This window comes from Silurus meridionalis, chromosome 15, assembly GCF_014805685.1.
Source record: "Silurus meridionalis isolate SWU-2019-XX chromosome 15, ASM1480568v1, whole genome shotgun sequence".
NCBI classification, from domain to species: Eukaryota; Metazoa; Chordata; class Actinopteri; order Siluriformes; family Siluridae; genus Silurus; species Silurus meridionalis.
In genome coordinates, this window is record NC_060898.1 from 6,837,059 (window position 1) to 6,859,874 (window position 22,816).

The 22,816-nt window shown below is 36.7% G+C and overlaps 1 protein-coding gene across 1 annotated transcript in view; it reads right to left on the minus strand.

Moving 5' to 3' along the window:
- Positions 1-22,408, minus strand: part of fam169ab (family with sequence similarity 169 member Ab) — a 34,427-nt gene extending 12,019 nt beyond the window's left edge. Inside the window, exons 1-7 of the mRNA XM_046868276.1 lie at positions 22,193-22,408; positions 11,678-11,814; positions 10,260-10,359; positions 6,448-6,533; positions 3,846-4,017; positions 2,871-3,050; positions 785-907 (exon numbers count right to left, since the gene is read on the minus strand). Of these exons, the coding sequence (XP_046724232.1) occupies positions 785-907; positions 2,871-3,050; positions 3,846-4,017; positions 6,448-6,533; positions 10,260-10,359; positions 11,678-11,812 (796 nt within the window). The 5' untranslated portion in view covers positions 11,813-11,814; positions 22,193-22,408. The remainder of the gene's footprint in view (positions 1-784; positions 908-2,870; positions 3,051-3,845; positions 4,018-6,447; positions 6,534-10,259; positions 10,360-11,677; positions 11,815-22,192) is intronic.
- Positions 22,409-22,816: the final 408 nt, after the last annotated feature.

A 22,816-nucleotide genomic window follows, 5' to 3' on the forward strand; every position in this document is an offset into this window, starting at 1 on the left:
TTTATACTACACAGTACATTGATGAAAGTTAAAATTTAGATTTGAACTATATTATGTTTCTATTCTTTTTATATATTTGCATTTCTAATTCTTTGCTGCTGTAACAGAAAAATTTCCCCACTGTGGGACAAATAAAGGTATATCTTATCTTAACACAGGCAGAATGTGCGGTCAGATTATCTTTAAGAAAAAAAGTAATCACTGTCTATATGGAGAAGTGCTAAGAATACACAATATTAGTTTTAATGGGAATAACCTCACATACTGTGCTAGACATCCTACAGTTTAGTGTTGTCAACTTAAACTTCAACCAAATAAATACTTTTTTTTTTTTTTTACTTATTCGGGTGTCTCAGAACAAAGAAGAAACACAACAATTTCCATCCTTACCAAACCACATTGACAAAAAAAGGTTTTGGTGATAGTTATGAATAATCCATTTATTTCAGTTTAGACACATTTAGAGGATTGAAGATAATTTATTTTTAAAGAGCTAACAACTATTATTAAGCTAATAACAGCTAAGGTTATTAGCTAACTGATTAATTCAATGAATGCCTCCTTAAACACAAGCCAGCTTAGCTAGCATTTGCTATTTGGCAACTGTCTAACTTAGTGAAATCCATTATTACACTATTAAATCCACATTCATTAAAAATATAATAAGTTTTTGTACATGATGATGTTTAAGCCAATAACTGCAGCTTTCCCATGTAAAAATAACTAATCTGACTGTGAAACTAAACTAAAAAGCTAAGCAAATGATTTTGTTCAAATTACTTACCACTCAGTGGTCTAGAGCTGAGTTTATAAGCCACTTTGGTCCTCTGATAAGGGCCACCAACTCCCTCTACCTCCCAGATCAGATCTACATCAGCCGGGTAACGATCCAGATAATGCCTACAAACTGGAGAAAAAACAGAAGACAAATCCGAGGGTTGATGGAGAAGAAAAATATTTGTGTTTCTTTTAATATACAGTACAGACCAAAAGTTTGGACACACCTTCTCATTCAAAGAGTTTTCTTTATTTTCATGACTATGAAAATTGTAGAGTCACACTGAAGGCATCAAGGGCTATTTGACCAAGAAGGAGAGTGATGGGGTGCTGCGCCAGATGACCTGGCCTCCACAGTCACGGGACCTGAACCCAATCGAGATGGTTTAGGGGTGAGCTGGACCGCAGAGTGAAGGCAAAAGGGCCAACAAGTGCCAATCATCTCTCTGGGAACTCATTCAAGACTGTTGGAAGACCATTTCAGGTGACTACCTCTTGAAGCTCATCAAGAGAATGCCAAGAGTGTGCAAAGCAGTAATCAAAGCAAAAGGTGGCTACTTTGAAGAACCTAGAATATGACATTTTTCAGTTGTTTTATACTTTTTTGTTATGTATATAAATCCATATATAATTCCACGTGTGTTAATTCATAGTTTTGATGCCTTCAGTGTGAATCTACAATTTTCATAGTCATGAAAATAAAGAAAACTCTTTGAATGAGAAGGTGTGTCCAAACTTTTGGTCTGTACTGTATGTTCATTATGTTCAGATTTAAAAAACAATTTAGTCAATTATATAAAATGGATAAACTGCATTTTTAAAACCCATAATGTAGCAATAATAATCTCAAAAGTCAAAACTGTTTACTTAATTGTTGGCCACCTTCAAACAGTAATTATAGAACACTTTAAGCTCTTCTCAACTGGCCTAATAATATGATGTACTTTACATCGATGAAAAACTTGCTCCATGATTTATATCAATATATTATTATTATTATTATTATTATTAATACTACTACTACTACATATGCTTCTCAGTTTCCTTACAGTCTCACATTAAAGAATATTGTATTTTTAAAACCAATTTCACACATTCTATATTATACATTAATAATAGTATATTACTATATCCGAAACAAAAACACAAAAAACCCATTTTTTTTCATAGTAGTGCAGAAATAAAATATACATACCATAAAAACATATTTGTACTGCATAATAAATATTTGAATTCTAAAAAGGTTAAGGCTACACTTTGTTGGTTTTGTCATTATGCAAACGTGCATATTTAATTACACAAAACCAAAGTTCTAGTACAAAAAACTGTAAGTATATAATCAATCAACTACAGAAAATAAATGTAATGTTATGATTTTCCTTTAAAATATTAAGGAAATCACTGTGCTCATTGGAACCCCTCAACAAATCGAGAAATGTGCCTTAAAACAATCCTTTTCTCAGAGATGCCCAAGTTCCTTTGGCATCTTCGATTGGTTTTTGCTCTTATATTTGCCTCAGGTTGACTTTAATCATTGAAACACCGGTGGTGCCATTTTGGTTTTTTGGGGGGGGTTTGCTTTGTTTTTATGGTTTATGGATTGTAGATTGATTAAAATTTTCTAAAAAAGCATTTAGAACATAAAAAATAAATAAATGGGTTTAAACACTTCCTGAATGCTCGGACCAATCATAAACTTCCCACTTGGGAAAAAAAGCTCAGATATTTCAATCATTTCTTCTAGCAGCTTGTGTCTTACTTGAAAAGCTTTCTTACTGAAAACCATGAAAAAATGGCAGCCTTGCTGCTTGTCTAACACACATTTCACCAAGAGCTCTAACAGAAAAGCTAAACTGTCATTTAATTACAGAAAGTTTTCTATATATGTTTACTTGTATATTTACTGAGATGTTGCCAGGTTTCCAGACACATAAAAGAGCTTTATATAAAATAAAGTTTTATTTTCTACCACTATATTACATCTCTGTCAGATCTGTAAAGTATAAGAGCTTGGTCAACAACATTAAAAATCCGTAACAAACAACTATGAATATAAACTCCAACTCCTACCAATTCAAATCAACAAATCTTACCACTTGTCATAGCTGGAGACAACGGGTATCTTAGGCCAAGTTCATCCTCATTAAAGGAATCCACAAAATCCTCCAGCATCTGAAGCCCAAAGCCTTTTCCCCGGTGAGCTTTCCTCACAAATATGGAGTCCAGGACAGGCAGGAAGTAGCACTGCCTCAATGAGTTATTACAAACGCTACCTGAAAGATGTACAATAAAAAAACAGATTTTTATTTTTATTTTCAGTAATTAGATAATTTTTTTTCTGAGACTAAGAACCACAATTTTGTATATCTCCAAGGTTTGTAAACCACCTATTACCAGATTATTACTTTAGATTTAAATATGGTGTCTGCAGAGGACAGTGAATTAGATTGAACTCATTGTCATGTTTATGAAACTAGTTGGAGACTGATTGACCTGTACTGACCTGTGGCTTAGTATCATGCGGGAAGTAAATGATATAAGACATGTACATTGTGACAATCAAGGGATGTATGTGGTCAGCTACTATATTCCACACACAATTATACCACCACCACCAGTCTGAACCGCTTACACAAGGCATGTTGGGTCCATTTTTTATTTATGCTGTTGAGGAAAGATTCTCACCATATCATGTAAATGGTGCAGACAATTTCTTGTTATCCTGTGCACAATAGAATACTTGGCAGACAGGACTGAAATCTGATAAATAGTCCTTTACCGTTGTGGCCTAATCCACCTCAACAGTGTACATTTTGTGCTTTTCTGTAATGCTTTTCTGCTTGCCAATGTGAAAAGAGTGTCTGTTTGTATTACCATGTCCTTCCTGTCAGTTCAAACCAACCAAGCCATTCTCCTTCATCAACAAGGAATTTTCACCCACAGAAAGTAGTCTGTTTTAACATTATGCAACTCTGCATGTACATAAGTGTAATACAAGTGAGAAAACCACCATGACAGAGTGTAAATTTGTGAACAATCGGCTGCAGATTGGAAGAGAGTAAGGCGACCTTTCGGTTTGACTGAGTAGAAGCCCACAGCTTGGCCATTCTTCCAGAAAATCTTGGCGTAGTCATTTTCGCTGTGGCACAGGAAGGGCATCTCTCCACTTTCCATCTCAATAGTGCGGTAAACAATGCGGTTCAACATATACAGGACGATTCTCTCACCCACAGACCTTACCTAACAGATAAACAAAGAAATCAGAAAATAGAACTAGAATTTTTTTTACAGAAGTGTATTCAAACATTATTCTGCACATAGGAACATCACAAAATTTAAATAATGAAGTTTATGGCTCACTGGTATGACATATACAGTATGTGTGTGTGTGTGTGTGTGTGTGTGTGTGTGTGTGTGTGTGTGTGTGTGTGTGTGTGTGTGTGTGTTTGAACCACCAAATCTTTATTAGACTACTTTGAATAGCCACATATAAGCTTTTTAAAGATGCTTGAATAACATTACCTTTTCTGTGCATAATTTTACTTTATACAAAATAATATATTATATATATATATATATATATATATATATATATATATATATATATATATATATATATATATAAATAAAATACTCTATCTTAACTCAACTTGGATGAATGATGCTGCATTCATTTAGAAATCATAAATAGTCTTTTTTCACCTATTATTTTGGAAGGAACTCAATAGCATCAGTTTAGCACTTCAATGACATCAGCAGCATTATTTTTTAATTAAATATATTTACATCAATTACTTACAGACAAACCAGCTTGTTTAATCAAATAGAAGGTTCCTACAGTTTACTGTTCTAAAGAAAACCCACTATATAACCAATTATCAGATACTTGTGTGGTTCTTCCCCAGATTGTTGCCACTTGGAACTTTGGCAAAATTCAAAGAGTGTAGTGTAGATTTATGATTTGTCTACAATAGAACTAAGTGCCTTAAACTTGTTTCATCAATACAATGCTTATGCAATGCTAACACTGGGTCAATGGAGACACGGTTTGCAAAATTCAAGTGGCTTGCAAGAACCCTGACCTTAAACCCACTGAACTTTTTCTCACCCATCTGTAGTACATGTGTGTGCTCTTGCACACTTGTGGATGAAAGAGCAGATAAGTCCACAGCCACATCCACAAAAGTGGAGGCTCTTACAACAGCAAACACAGGAGCAATTTTGGACAAGAATGTTGCTACATAGTGTACATCACACAATGATGTTAAGTTGCTACTTTATTTTCTAGCTTAAATGCATGAAATACAACCAAAAACGGAAAACGTTAGACTGTTGATTCTGCTATTCAACAAATGAGGAGAAGCCTCTTATTAAGCTGATTTAAGTCCAGGGTTTGGACAATAAAACAATTGTTTAATGAGTACAATAATTTATTACTATTAAGTAGGACCTCGTTTTATGGCCAATTTTATGGCACGGAACAGTCCAGGTGGTAAGTTTCTTAGGGACTTCTCCACACCATAACTCTCCTAGATTTGGGAAAAACGAAGAAAGTGGACTCATAGGCGAACAATACGTTTCACATTGTCCAAAGCCCACAATTTCCACTGCTGGCACCACTGGTCCCAGTGCAAAACATTGGTTTCAGTGTTCCAACTATTGGCTACCATGACCCGCCTATAAGGCAAAAAGGTTTAGTGGAAACAGGAGAGTGGAGATGCGCATTTAATTCTTGTGCAGCTGTGGTTTTACTTTTTTTTTGGATACAATCCAGGTTTGTACAACAACATCCTTGTCAGACTGCTTTTTCTTGCACCAATAGTTATTTCTAGTGGATGTGGTTCATCCTTTATGGTGGTATGCCTCCCATTATGTTGTGTGGATTGCAATATTGTAAGTTTAGCTGTGCTATTGCTTGTCTAATTTAATCTTCATACTCTGCTATAAAAAATGGAAAGTGCAATCAATGAAGATTGGTCCACGGGGCCACGAATATGTAGACATGAAACCAACAAAATTATATTGGTCAGTGGTTCACTTCCATTGTCCAAAAACTGTTGTTCCCTTCACAGATATTAATGGAGTTAAAGACTGCGGGGTGAACTGGCGACACAACAAAAACACAACACTTGCGTTTCTCATAAATTGCCTTTTAACAAAAAAGAATTGAGCTGAAAAGAGCTTTTTTCCTAGTATAGAGCTCATTTCAGGGTCAGAGAATTCATTATTATGTCCTCTTTGGCTTTTAGAGGCCTGCAGAAAACAAAGGTAGGTGTGTGTGTGTGTGTGTGGTTCAGGATCAGGCCTAGATGAAAATGAAGCCATAGTTCTGCTTATGCAAAACTAAGTTGAAGACATGTCGAAACAACATCGGTGTTGGTTCACACACTACTATTTATATCTCAGCGTTGCTTGCTCGTATGCATCATACAACTGATATATTTAAACAAACATCTTACAGAACTTGAAGTACATTTATGCATAGGTTTTACTCAGAAATACAAAATAATGACTAAGGAAAAACATAGACTAAGTCTTAATAATTAAAGCTTTTTAAAATAATTAACTGCATATCATGCATATTAAATAATTGTATGATTTAAAATAATGAATACTCATTTCATTATTAATTCATTAGAATTGTTTGCTCCAGTGTACATTATTAACTACCTTGATAAGGCCTTCTCGTCTGCAGTTTGCTGTTTTGAGGATATCTTCTACACAGTACCACTGATTGGCCAAAAACAAAGCCACAGCTAAAATGGGGGAAAAAAGAACTTGAATACAATGGAGATAAAAAATTAACAAGTTTTCACATGAAATAATAAAAGAAGTTTTATATATATATATATATATATATATATATATATATATATATATATATATATATATATATATATATATATACAGTGGAACCCGGTTATGTCGATGTCGTAGGGGGTCGCCAAAAAGCATCGAGGTAACCGATGATCGAGATAAACGAAAACAAAATGGCGGCAGTATATTAACGTGCTTGAAATTTCTTTATGTACATGATGTGCGTTAATAAATGAGAAGATGCATGCACGTGTTTTTGGAGGGTTTTTTACACAACAGCGTTGCCGCAATTTGTTTTGATGAAGGCATGCTATAAAAATGTACATACGTTTGTTAACAACAAAAGGCATAAGTGCACCAACTAACAGCAGAGATTTACCAGTATACAATACAAACCACCGTCCATTCTCCATACAAACCTTTATTATATTCTCCAACATTATAAACACACAGATCGCTCAAAAAAAACAACAGCGGCTGCACAGTGCCGTCTCACATTTAGTCCACATGTGGAAAAAAAAAGAAAAATAAACAGTAACTAAGTGTCTGAAAACTTATGACCATCAGGCTGAAGTAATCCGCACAAACACATAAAGCAAAGTGTCCGAAAAAACTTACGTCCGCGATTCCGAGGGGGAGATAAGCCGAGTGAGAGTGAGAGTGAGAGAGAGAGAGAGAGAGAGAGAGAGAGAGAGAGAGAGAGAGAGAGAGAGAGAGTTGGTGAATGGAAAAATAGGGAAATTAAAAAATACCACGACCGGCGGCACGGCGCGAAGCCGAAAAAAAAACCCGGAAGATCCAAAACCGAACCCGAAACCAAAAACGAGGGACAGAAAAGTCTCAAACGTGAACGGCCGAAGGGGGCGTGGCAGGTGCTTTCTCGGCCGCTTTCTCTGAAGCTCCCGGCTTCAATTCCTTACCGAGAGCCGTGCTCCTTACCAAACGCGCACGGCTCTCTCGGTAAGGAGCACGGCTCTCGGGAGCGACAGCGCGCGCCGGTAAGGAGTTGAAGCCGAGCGCGCCCGCTCCGTTCATCGCATAACATTTAACAAAAAAAATGCATATGTGCACTTACTAACAGCAGAGATTCACCAGTATACAATACAAACACCTGTAGTATCTGTAAGGTTTGATTTTTCCGCCATTTCCGCGAGTTCTTCTGCGGCTGCCAGAGATAACCGACGTTAAATGGCAAATTTTTTCCCCCCTTGTGCTCGAGATATTAGGGTTCGGCGTTCGACATAACCGATAAAAAATGCTTAGAAAAAGCGAGAATTTGGCGGTTCCACTTCAAAAAGGTCGACTTAATAGGGTTGTCGAGATAACCGAGGTCGAGATAACCGGGTTCCACTGTATATATATATATATATATATATATATATATATATATATATATATATATGTGTGTGTGTGTGTGTGTGTGTGTGTGTGTGTGTGTGTGTGTGTGTGTGATTGTCTTTGCATGAACTGTAATTAATAATTTAGGTCTGCCAAAATAACTACTGTTGCTGAAATGTATACTGTCCTTGAAATAATTGTCATTTCATGGTCATTTTAAGACACTGCATGCCTCTGAAATAGTAAAAAACAGCATGGTTATGCTTTTAAAAGATCTTTGGATGTTTAATTCCTCAGAATATCCAGACATTGGAAAAGGATAAACGATTTAATATCTTATATACTTAAAACATAAATCAAATAAATCCAGACAGACAATCAAAACAATGATTAACAAAAAAAATGCATTCATTATTAAATGTGTGGAGCATAGAGGATCATTCATTCTTTCATTTCGGTGGGATAGTTTAGCCCCTAGTAAAGCACTTCAGTTTACCAGTTTTCATATACTGTTCAGCTTCAGCAGGTCAATTCCCAAGAATATCAAATATGACTGGGTTATCTGAAACACTAAAAATATTAAATATGATTTTTTTATTTTATTTACATTTTTAAATATTTTTTGTAAATATCTTGCGGGGATTTATTACCCCAACAATATGTTTTAATTAAAATCCCTGCTAGTGCTTGCCAAACATCTTCAACTCAAATGCACAGTTTTTGCATTCAGATATGCATTTTTAAGTTTAAATTATACTTTGACAGAAAAGAAGCAGAAAAAAGGACAGAAGCAGCATGAATGGCAAAAAAATATTGGTGGCATTTATTAACATCTAGACACAATGGCCAGTATCAAGATCAATAGTTGATAATTATTGTGATCTGCCTACCAGCATGTTTGCTGTAATTTTACCTTCTGGAATTAACACTGATACATCTCTTGTATGATTACTGAAAGTGACTGTGGTATTCCAAATAAATATCTTCTCATTAGACATTACTATAAAAATGAAACTTTGATATATTTTAGTCAATGTGCAGCTTGTATAGCATTACAGATTTACTGTCCTCTGAAAATAACTCATTACAGCCATTATTGTCTAAATGGCTTGTGTGCTTACTTTTGTTGTCAAAGTGAACATGTCTAAACTATGTCCAAAGTGTCAATATTGTGTGAGCAATTGATATGTAGCACTGCTGTAATCCTCCTGGTCATGGAATTCAAAAGAGTTGCACAGGTTGTTACTGGGATTCTCTTCCAAAATTACATCACGGAGCAGCTGGATGTTAGACACATGGTGCTTTTTCACGTTCTGCTTGAGGATGCCCCACTAAGTGCTTAATAGGATTTAGATATGGAGACATAATTGGTCATCCCATGACCTTCACCTTTTACTCACCAAGGCATTAGTCATCTTGGTGGTATGTTTGGGTTCCTTATAATGTTGAAAAACTGCAGTTTGGCCCAGTGTCTGAAGGGAGGGCATCATGTTCTGCTTTAGAATGTCACAGTACATGTTGGAATCCATGTTGATGAACTGCAGCGCCGCAGTACCAGCAGCACTCCTGCATCCCTAAACCACAATGCTACCACCACCATGCTTTACTGTAGTCCTTTGGGACTTCTGGGACAAAGGCTATGCAAACCGACTTGTTGCAGTGTGCGGCGTATGGTCTGAGCCAGCTTTTGCACCAAACGCACAGCAGGAGGACTCACCCTCTTTGATCGGCCCGTGCGAGGACTGTTATGAGTGGAACCCGTCTTGGAAGACCTCTGTATGACCCTGGTCACTATACTGTAACTCAATTTCAGGGTGGTATGGATCTTCTTATAGCCTACGCCATCTTGGTGGAAAGCAACAATTCTAATTATCAAATCCTTTGCCATGAGGTGCCATGATAAACATCCAGTGGTCAGTATGAGAGAATTGTACTTAAAGCACCAAATTTTATCTGCTCTAATACAAGATACACAAATTTGAATGGTCCTGCCAAGCACACAAATATGATGAATAGGACATGTGGCTTTGCACGGTTACGTGGCATACAGCTGTCAACACTCAGGGTGAACTCACTTTTGTTGCCAGTTATTTTGACAATAATAGCTGTATGATGTGTTATTTTCAGAGGACAGTAAAACTGTACTGCTGTACAAGCTGCACATTGACTACTCTAAAATATATCCAAGTTTAATTTCTATAGTATTGTCATTTTTGTGAGATACCTTGCTGGATGCTTTTAAAATGGTTGTTGGATATATGATAATATATTTCACCTTAAGTTATTTTTCTTAAATCCAAGGTTAGTGAATAAAGCAGAGTGGTTACCTGTGAGCTGGTCCTGTGGGGTGAACAGAGCCAGGACTTTATGCAGGAGATTGGCTCCATACAGAGGAACAAAGCCTACACTGGACAGGCTGATCTGAACCTGAAACCATTTCAGAACGTACAGGAAACATTTTTTTACATTTTTTACATTCAGCCAACCATCTGCCATATAAGCTGCCTATGTTTTTGCTATTGGTAGTAGAAGGCTATAGATTAGCCTGTACACTACCCAGTATGAGCACCTTTTACCTTAATTTAGGAAATTACTCAATTGAGGAGAGTTAAGGTCCCAGCAGTGGTAGCTTGATGGTGCTGGGAACTGAACGCATGCCTTTTGATCAACATCTTAACCATGTAGCTACTACTTCTAACAAGCAAACGTAATTCTGACCCAGTAGAGTGAATACGCATGCAAGCTACAAATGTCTGCTTTGTCTGTTTTCCTTTGTTGTTCTTTGCTTATGCAAGACACTGTATGCTTTAAGTACTTAACAGGATCATTCCACCCATTGTTAAACCATCCCTTTTAGATTACAATGTGTACAAATGTTTTTTAATTTTCCATATTTTAAGTCCACTTGTCTATTTTTTGCACATACATTACCAAGGCAGAACACTAGTATACATCCTGAGGACAAGGTTATGCAGAAAGGTGCAGTTTTGATTTGCAGAGTTGGGCTTAACATTGCAGCACAATATATTCACATTTTCAGAAAAGACAAAGCAAATATTTACCAGTGGAATAAAATAAAGAATACAAATAAAATACACCACAAAGTCCTGACCATGCAAATACTCTTCAGCTAACAGTACGTGCCAATGAGCACTGGAGAAAGGTATGAATAATAAAGCATGTAATAGGACCAATGAATGAACTCTCTGTATTTGCCTGCTGGGTCTGGCAGGAAGAAGCATGATCCTTATCATGTTTAGAACATCTTTAAAGACCACTGTTCTGTTTGATAGACTTCTGCGTCATGACAGAGCTACTGTATATGCCAGGGCAACACTAGAGTGTAACTACTACAGGTTTGTGCAGAATGATTCGCATTTATCAAATACTTCAATTATTATAAATAATTTCTACATTTCTTCTTATACAATGTCTAAATTACAAGACTCTCTTTTTGGGCAAAATTAGCTCATGAACTCATTATATTCACAGGGAATGGCATGACGCTAAATCAGAAGTTTACTGCCAATTGTCCTCACACACACACACACACACACACACACACACACACACACACACACACACACACACACACACACACACATACAGTTTGCCTTAGTGACAAAAGCTAATTTAAAAAGAAATACACATACACCATTATAATGTAGGTAATTTATCATATTTAATGCTGACCAACATATTATTACACCTAGAATTACTCCTACTATGAATGTCACAGAATTACCTTCTTTCCACTAGGTAGTGTGAAGTAGTGGGCATGGTCAGGATCAGCATAAAGCAGCTCATTCATGTAGGTGCGAGCTGAGCGTTCTAGCTCCCCGTGACTCGTGGCCTCCAGCACATCCACAGGGAACTCCATCCCTGCACAGAACAAAATGTTCATTATTATTCACAGATCACCTTCATACACCTACATTTTTAGTTATTTGTTTCTATCGACAAACATGTTTAAATTTTTCCTCGTGTTCCTGGTGTTAAAAAATGAAATAAATAATTTGGAAAAAAAAAGTTTGGGAGAGAACAAAACAAAACATTTATGGCTACACAAACTCAAATCAGTTGGCTTTAATATTCTGAATATCATGACTATAAGTTATTGAATAAGCTTGACCCCAGATATGCAGTAAAACAAATTAACCAATAACTTACCAACAAAACAACTTGCAAATAAAAAAAATTATGATTGCATAGGTATTTACCCCTGATGGTATCAGTCAGAGGCCAGGAAATAAATTCAACATAACTCTCAACATAATACTACCACCACTGTGCTTTATTATGAGGATGGTCTTCCAAGCAGTGTTAGAAAACTAAGTTTTGAGTCCTCACAATGCCTTTTGTCACTATAGACCGCAAGACTGTTTAGTCTCCACCTCGCACTTTGGGCGCAATGTCAATGTGTTTACTCACTCCATGGCGGAAAACACGATTTTGTTGTCCTGACACTCCGCAGATGGAGGGAGTGAATAAACGAACGATGGAGAGAATGTAGAAATTTGTTAAAGTATGTTGAAATAAGTAGAACATTGAAGTTGAACATATCTTTAGAAAATGACTTTTAAATGTAAAACACACATATACACACATCTGTATTACCCAAATGGGGTCTTTTTTCCCATCTATTTCAATTTTATTTAATCAACTTCATTTGTTCCAATGGAATTGATTACTCAATTTGATCAATATCATTAAAAAAAAGTATATTGCATTAATTTGATTTATTCTATTTTTATTTTTTTATTTTTTTATTTAAACCAAGCAGGCATTTTAGTTTAAATTGTTTAAGAAATGTAAACTGTTGATATTTTTACACCCCTTTACAATCTATAGATCGCTCTAGCTCCCTTAGAGTTATGCTTGGGCTCTTGTCTGCTTTTCTGACTACAGTGGTCCATGGGAACTTTAGAAAATCAGCAAATTTTGGACACACAGCCCCTATGGCACCTTAGTAAAATTATTTAGACATTATGCCAGTAAGTTGGTTCTTTTTTTATGCATACTCAACAGATAATTTAATGTAAGTAATGGACACAAATGCTTTATCACTAAAAATAATAATATTATAATGTGTTTTAAAAAAATTGGCGGAATTTGATCGTGAAAACATAGTTTAAAATGTTATTCCTAACGTTCCTGAACATTCGGTCCCGCTGCGGATTCCCACGAATTTTGAAGATAATCCACAAGTTAGTTAAGTACCAAATGAGAACCCGCAAATTTTCCGAGCCACCAGTTTCGAACCACGAATAATCGGGGTTGCCTGTACTGTCATAACTGCAAGGCATCTGCCATCCATATATGGAGTTGTACCATATGCTATCTATTTATTAAGAGTGGACGTAAAATAGATGCTGGGGTTTTTTTTTGTCGCAAAAGCCTTTTTTTTTTAAAAGGGAAAATTTGTTAAAAATGGCTTTGCAACTGGCAATTTAGGTTCCCAAGACAATACCAAAGGCAATCTTTTAGTTTTTTATAAAAATAAAATGTGGGAAAGCTAAAAGAGTTGAATACTTATGCAAGGTGATCTAGATGAAAAGCATCTTCTGCTTAGATGAAAAAAAGTCACAAAAGGGTGTGTTTGGTTCCGAGTCTTCTGTAGGACGTTATGCTTGTGCAAGAAGTGTCACAAACTTCTTTTCTAATTAAAAACAATTTTTAAAATTTTTGCTGCATCATTAACATCCTTTGTCAAAACTCCAGCATGTACCAACTGAATCTGCCAATATTTCTGAAACACTCCTTTTTCAGACAGGCCTGCACAGACACATACAGACACACACACACACTCCACTGTGTCCCACTGGCAGTTCTCCCAGCTGCTCTGTCCCAACAATCCCAAACTGTCACACACCATCTGTGTCACAGTGTTAATCAGAGCGAGTGTGCAACATTAAAGCAGCACGTATTCTTATGTAGACGCACAAATATTTTCACAGACCTACAGAAACCCATAGAGTAGCAAACTATACAAAGTGCAAACTACAGCTGTTCATTTCAACTTTTTCGTTTGCTTTTTTGTTTAGTAATAATCATTTCCTACAACGAAACAGCTTTGTCAACAGGGTCAACTATAATGAAAATGATTTGAAATCATTGCTTAGCTTTTAGCATGGTCACAGCTTAAATATAAATATATGTTTATGATCAAATCTGTAATTCATAGAATTCAACATGATCAGAAATTATCTTGTATCCCATCCATTTCATCGCTTTCATCCTCATGGTCTTTAACAGCCTCCACCTTGAATTTGTTGGTTCCAAAAAAAAAAATACAAACATTTTTTAAAAAGTGGTTTGTCTTTTTTTTTTCCCCCCAAAACAAATTTCCTGCAGTCCTCAGAATACATGATGGTTTGTGAATATTTGTATTTTTTTTTTATTATGTTTAAGTTTTCACTATTGTTTTATTGCAAATTAACCAGCAGGTCATTATTTGTTGCATAGTGACAAGGTTTTTTGCGAGTATTGAGACACCTGACTTTTCCAGCCATATTTGTTTCTCCCCCAAACTGTTAGTGTCTTCAGATACAGTAGCATTGAATTTTTCCTTCAATTTAACTACTAGATCCCAACCTGCATGACAATGCCCCTGTGCACAAAGAGAGCTTTCTGAAAATATAGTTTACATGGGTTAGAGTGGAAGATCTTGAGGGGTCTGGCATAGAGCTCTGATCTTAACGCTAAAAGTCTTTGGAATGACTGCACCCCAGGCCTCCTCACCTCACCCACATAATTACCTGACTTTACCAAAGCCCTTGTGGTGTTCAGCATGAGCACACTCCAAAATCTAGTGGAACACCTTCCCAGAGGGGTGGAAGTTACACCAAATAGGGACTAAATGAAAGCAGAAAGCACATACGAATAGACCCTGCAGCCAAAACACCAATACTTAAAACCATTGCAGAGACGGAAATGAATTCAGAGACAGGATTAGAGGATAAATGTGAAATGCAAAAAACATTATATAAGAATACTTTAGCATGTCCAATAAAGGGGAAAATTCGCATGCTCATGAGGGCATTACAAACAGACTTCTACAAACACTGTGCTACATTTTTTAAAGCCAACTTGCTCAACAAACATGTTTTATCTGCTCTGTTGAAGCTGCTCGATGATGTTCAAGTCTGCACAATGCATTTGTTCTACTTGTTATTTCAATGCTGGCCTCTGCCAAGCATGAAGAGAGGTTTCGATATTCAAAGCGCTATGTGACATGTTTCGCATTGTTAAAGTAAAGGCTGCGATTCTAAAGATAAAGGACAACTACGCTATATTTTGACCGAATTTGAATTATTCTGTGCACATATCCTCTTTATTGAAAACAATCATTCTGCACACCAGATGAGTTTCACAAAAGAAATTGAAAAATTCCTCTGCACATTCTGTTGTGCCCTGTACTGCATTATGCATTCTTCTGGGTATCAATTTTTTTTCCTCTGTATTATCAACTTTCAACAAGCTTATGTTCTTTGCACTGCCTGTAGTTTTTTTGTTGCTTTTTATTATATTGTTGCTCCAAGGTCACACCAAAGTCGCATATGCACAAAGCGACGTGCACGCACACACACAAAATAATTTCCTTTGCTGGTAACTATCAACTGCTCAAATAAAATATTATAATATATAATATAATATAAAAAATATATAAAAAACTAAATATATAGATATAGATATATATAGATATAGATAGATATATATATATATATATATATAAAAAACAAAATAAACAAACAGTCTGAATACAAATAGTCTGGATGTACCAACCAACCCCTAAGAGCAGTAAGAATCAGCTGAATACCTTCCACGTTCATTCAGAGACCTTCCAATAAACACACAAAGTTGCCCGAACAAAATTTTTAAATCAAGACAACCTCCTTATCTCCTCAATTTCTTTTTCCGACACTGGTAAAAAACATCTGTGGCACCTGCTAGCTTAGTTGTCATTGACAGTTTTTGTGAATTATTACTAAGAACTTTTTCTGTCTTGTTGGCACTAGACTTCGTTGTCTTTACTATGTGCCACACACTTACAGCCATCCTTAGGAGCATCCTGGGTCCTGATGATGTAGTAGGGAATTCCACCACTGGCTTTAATCTTCTAGGGGCTGCAGCTTCTTGAGCAAATAGTTAAAAAGTCATTTGACAAAAAGAACTTGCTCAAAAGGTAATCATAGCTGCATAGAAGAAGAAATGCCAAGCTCTAGGGCCCTTGAGCAAGGCCCTTATCCCTCTGTGCTCCAGGGGTGCCATATCATTGCTGACCCTGCGTTCTGACCCCAGCTTCCGAACAAGCTGGGATATGCGAAGAAAATAATTTCACTGTGCTCTAATGTATATGTGACAAATAAAGGCTATTCTATTCTATTCTATTCCATTTTTGATGTTGAGTATATGTTCCGTATTGTGGCAGCCAACAACACAAACCTTCATGGAATGGAACATCAGAACTGGTGGAAAAACATCCAATCCAAACTGATATTCAGGCAACTATCATCCTTAATACTTAAATTTTATCATCGAATATGCATTCCTAAAAAAATACAAGAAGTCCAGTACTCATAGTAGAGAAAGTAGGTCCTACTGCAAAGTGTTAAATAACAGTTGCCCAAAGGCACAAATACACACAAACTCAATTCACAATTTTAAAGAAATTTGAAAGCCTACAGTAAAAGAACTCCTTCTCATAAGGTCTGAGTCAAGTCAAGTTTATTTCTATAGTGCTGTTTACAACAGACATTGTTTTAAAGCAGCTTTACAGAATTTAAGAGTTAAGGTGAACGATGTGTATTTATCCCTGATGATCAGCCATGGTGACTGTGGCAAGGAAAAACTCCCTTAGAGGAAGAAAACCTTGCAAGGAACCAGACTCAAAAGGGGAACCCATCATCATTTATGTGACATCAACTCTATCAATTATTGGTCAAGGACCTGATCAAACCGGGCCATTTTAACAAATATAATCGCACATTATTATTCCTTACTGGAAATAATGTCATATTTTGAAGAATCTTAACTCCTCATCCATGCTCCAGCTCTCAAAATTATTACTTATGTAAACATTTATTTGACTTTTTTTTGTTTGTTTGAGTCTGAGACTTAAGTGGTTAATATAGATTTTTTTTATCCACCAACAAGCCTACCATCTTGCTTGAAATACTATTAAAAGTACAGTGGAATTAAGCGTTTTGAACATCCCACGCCACATTTAGTCCCCATCTGCTGCTATAAAACCTCCACTCTTCTGGGAGGATGTTCCACTAGATTTTGGAGTGTGATTGTGAAAATTTGTGCTCATTCAGCTAATAGGATGTTTGTAAAGTCAGACACTGATGTAGGGTGAGGAGGCCTGGGGTATAGTCAGAGTTCCAATTCATTCCAAAGGTGATGAGATCAGAGCTCTACAACAGGCTACTCAAGATCTTCCATTACAACCCATGTAAACCATATCTTCATGGAGCTGGCTTTGTGCACAGGAGCAGTGTCATGCTGGAACATTTGAGTCTCCTAGTTCCTGTGAATATTCATTACTACCAAATCCAAAGACATCCTATACAATTGTGTGCCTTTAACATTGTGGTAACAGTTTGGGGAAGAATCACGTATGTCCAGAAAAGTCGTCATACTTTTGTCCATATAATAAATATATTTTTTTCGTATGTTTGGGTGTTTCACTGACAGTAAAAGAGAAAGCACATCCTGCCTGTTGTTGCTAAAATGCCACGGGTGAAAGTCATAAAATGTCACGAAAATGTCATCAATATGCAGTGAGTCCTTATCAGTGCCCAAACTTGTGTACACGATATACTGTATCATAATGCAGGAAGCCATAGAGCTGACTGAAAAGGTCAAGAACATTTTGCTGGATTCTCAGAACTTTTGTGTATTGAAAATAATAAAAATCCCTGCTAATATACCAGTAAAAAGAATTGACGTGTTTTTCTTTTTGGTAATAACGTCTGCTCTGGTGCTGTTTTTTTTTTTTAAACACAAAGTCATCAGTGGAATTCTCCTCAATTAGAAGACTTTGATGGTGGCAGGGTTAAAAATGTCAAGAGGTACATCGGATCTTTTCCCTCTTTAAAGCTGCCTATTGTTTCAAGAAAGCCAATTATCTCCAAAGTCTTCTAAATTACTGGGGTGTTGAAATATTGCAATGCCCTCCACAAGACATGCAATCTATCTGCTCTACATCAAAGTGTTTCACATAGTTATAGACCAGATTTAGTTCTCCCATGTCCTGACATACTTGATGACACAGAAATAGTGAATGAGAACCTAAAGTGTGCATACTTAACCTTGACTATTCATGACTTATCCTAAGACAATTAACACTACAGTCCCTTTCTGAAGGCACCTCAGTGAGTGATGGGACTAAAGATAATTTGTTTCAGGTGGTTTTAGTTGTTGCACTAAAAAGAACCATATTTTGACGGGACACCATGACACGCTTCTTCAATTGGACACGGTAGGGCTGTAGCGTGATACGAAGTAATGAATTCAGAAAATGAAAATCTCAGAATTCTCGGCCATCTGCAGTCAATCCATTGAACATTTTATTTCTCTTTCTAACGCTCTTTTGTAAACGAATTCACCACCAATATTTGAAATCCACAAAGGCCACTTTTTCCTCATGTTTGTTGTGTTGTAGAACATGAAGATATCTTATCGGGATGCAGAGTGTATTCCCAATACATGCTTTCACCGAAGCACTTGTATTGTGTGTATTCCAGCACACAGTCCATACACAGACTTTTGTACAATTTTGTACAGCATTATGTGAAATCGATTTAACATTTTAGTGGTATCTAATATAAGAAAAGAAAATAGTTTAGTTGACAAACAAATTGTGACTTTTGTTGTGTTTTGTTGATTTCGGAGCTTGCTACGGAATAAGCACCAGATCCTCAAAGACCAAATAATATAAATAATAAATAATAAAGCAGTTACTGATGATGAGTTGAAAAATAATCCTTTTAATCAGTGGGGAACAATCCGGAATGCATGAAGATGACAAAACCTGCTTCTATACTAGAAAAAAAAATATACTATTCCACAGAGCTCACGTCCCAGTCACGTCCCACCTCGTCCAGTCACGTCCCATCTCATAAAGATTATGGACTTTAAAGAAGTAGATGCCAAACTCGCAAACATCCTGAACGATCTAGAGACATACCAGTGCCAATTGGATCCCACTACATGTGTGGAGTCTTGACATTGGACCTCTGGGAGTGTTTAAAGGCTCTGGCATGAAGAAGCTGATGCTGGATCTGTGATGATCACAAATGTTGAGCTCAGTAGCTCCTACTTTTATACCAAAGACTGTAGAAAGAACATTTACTTATAATCTTAAATAAAACGGTGTGCATTTATCCCTGATGAGCAGCCATGGCGACTGTGGCAAGGAAAAACTCCCTTAGATGTTATGATCAAACTCTTGATGTCACCCAAATGAGGATGGGTTCCCCTTTTGAGTCTGGTTCCTCTCAAGGTTTCTTCCTCATAACATCTAAGGGAGTTTTTCCTTGCCACAGTCGCCACGGCTGCTCATCAGGGATAAATGCACACCGTTTTTTCTACATTATGTTATTTTACTTGCTTTGTAGTTTCCAGCTATAAGGCTAACCACAGTTTATATAAAGGCACCCATTGTGCACTTAATTTGCAAGGGAACTACAGTTTATAGGTGCTGTATCAGAACTGATAACAGGAACCAACTGCTTTTGCTACATTTATGGTAACAGAAAGCCTTCAAACCAAAAGTATTGTAGAGGTATGTTGAATTGTACAGGTTGGAAGGGCTTGTACCAGGGTTTTAATGTTGGAAGGTTGTAGCTCAACGGTTAAGATGTTGGACTGCTCAGAAGGTCATGCGTTCAAATCCCAGCACAACCAACCTGCCACTGCTGGGCCCTTGAGCAACCCTTAAATGCTCAGTTGTATAAATGAGATAAACTTGCCATAAATGAAAATATTCTAAGCAATTCTCTTAGTTTTCTGCCCAATTTGGTCACCGGCCTCTCATTAGAAAGCTCTCCCTCATTATACGACAGCTATCACTCAGGGAGAGCAAAGGTCTCATCCTCTGAGACACATGAAACCGACTGCAACTTTTCAAACTGCTGCATCACAGGACAGAATTGCACACTTGCATGAAAGGGCAATCTGCCCTCTTTTACATACATGAGAGGATACCATCCGTCTCAACCTAAGAGCACAGCAAACTTTGCTTACTCGGATCAGTATATGGTATTTCTCAGTTCAAACAAATGTAATTTGGTTATTGGATTTGAATTAGGTTCAGGCGAAGAACTAACAAGTTTACGTGGTTCATTTAAAACAGCTTATTATAGGCATTTTGGAATAATGACAACAAAGTTGTATTTTTTTGCTTTCCAACAGGATTCTAAATATGTTTTCAATGTATTGTAATGAAATATTAAATAAAGGTGTATTTAGGATTCAGCCAAACCTTTTTTAAGGTCTTCTGACCAGCCATGTGACACACAAAGAACACCGGTCAACATTCTGAAACACCTAATATTTTATTGTTTTTGAGACACATGCATGTTCCTTTTGTTAATATGTACCAAACTAGATAAAGAGCACAAACACACAAGAACTGAACGCTGAATGACTGGAGAAAGGTTTTGTGGATGGATCAGTCCAAATGTGACATTTTTGGTTCTCATATATGTAACAGAAGTACATATGTGAGACGAACATGTGAACACGTGTGAGTGTGTTAGCAGACTGCCTCACACACGCAATCAAACGTGAAAGCAGAACCAAATTCCCCATACAACAAGACAATGAGCTGAAGCATACATCCAAGATCTGTAAACATTATTTAAAGAGTCTAAGGAGCATTATTTCAAATGTTGACTAGAGTATTATCTATAATGCAATGGCCTGCCCAGAGACTGCACCTACATCCTATTGAACTGCTCTGTGATGAATTGGATTACATGATTAGAAATAAATATCCAAGTAGTTAAGAACACCACTATAACACTATCACAAATAAGGATTATTTTAGTATTTTTTACTGTGTAAAAATAAACATTTGGGGCAGTCTGACAAGCAAAATGCAAGCATGGTGTGTCGGAAGTGTGTCCTAACCGTTCATAATCCATGCTAATATTTTTCGCTTTTTACTGTTCAAAGAGAACCATTTCTATGTGGTCAGCATTACAGTGGTCAGCAGTTGATCCAGATATGAATTACTTTTAAATATTAAAAATTGTATATTGGTTATGATCAAGCATCTCTGGCCCATTTGCTTATTAAAAAACTCAATTTGTGTATTATTTTCTATTTTTCTATGCTTGTATATATGAATAGCCAGAATCTTTGTGTGGTGAAAGACGAGAGATGAGCTGGATGCAGCCGTGACCAACAGAACAGCAACATTATCTCTCTTTCGATTACAATTTTTTGATATTGGGTTTGGAAATTGGGGAATTGGGGAATTTCTTGCATGTTAAAATCTCACAAAAGTGCAAGCCTAAGAGGAAATGTAATAGCAAATAGAGACCTGTGACCATTTTTTTCACTTTTAACACACAAAAATTTTTTAAGTTATTTCAAACAAATAAACCATATACCAAAACTATGACATGCATAATCATTAAAACGTGTAGATTATATTTTTGTTTTAATAATAACAACCTGTAAATATGAATGAATGAATTAATGAATAAACAGGAGATATTTAGAATGGAGGAAAAAACTCCTATATTATGTTGTTATTGGTTTGCATATTAAAATGCAAATTGGAAGTTGTGTGACATGTGCAGGTTTATAACATATGAGTGTGCATCATTGATCTGTGCCAAAAAAATAAAATAAAAGTTACAACAATAAGTTATAAACTGTCTTCAATGTTGTAAACGATGTGGAAGTATTGAGCAGCGCGCGTGCTTTCACGCTTATCCCTTTACCCATTTACCCCATATATCCAGGCACGCGCCTCACCTGAAGCTATACTTCGGATAAACAGTGGCTCCATCGACAATGTGACAGTGTGCGTCATTTCCTGCTTTAACCTCTGCAATCTCTAAAAGAATGAATTAATCGTGTATTAATTCTGAACCTAAACAAAATAGGGTCGATGCGCCTGAGCAGTGAGCGGGCCGGACCGATAAGCTATAAGCCTCTCGCGCTCGAGCGTCAAACAATTTCCCAAAGTGTTTTCTCTTTCTTTCTTTTTTTTAACATTATTATTATTTTGCTTACTCACCTTCTGCACGGCGGCGAGGCGCTTGTCTGAGTATTTTTTGTAAATAATATTTTTAAAGGGTTTTCTTCTGGAATATGTATATAGAGAGAGAGAAAGCTGTTCCGGCCCATTCGAGACGTCAGCTCGTGCGCCGCGGAGTTAGAAGCACGAGCGTCGCTACGCCACACGGAGCCACGCGCGCGCTCGATGCGGCGCGCTCTCGCGGGGAAGCTGTGAGGGAGCGCCGTGCGCGTGCGCGATAGCCCTTAGTTTAATCAAGTTTTTTTCAAAAACTATTAAAAAAAAACTTATATACATATTATATACTTATATAAAACATATACATATATCTCCTCAGTCATATCCTCACATGGGTTTTCTTACCACTGCTATGCTGATGACACGTAAATCATCTTTTCTTTCCCTCCCTCAGATACCACAGCTTTCACTCAGATCTCAACATGCTTGGCATACATTCATGAATGAGTGCTCATCAATACTCAACCCCAGCAAACAGAACTGCTGGTCATCCCAGGTCACTCATCTCCAGGTCAAGATCTCAGAATAACTCTTCATATCTCTCTGCTCTCCCCTTCAGCCACTTCTCGCAACCTTGGGGTGACTATGGACAATCAACTGTCCGTC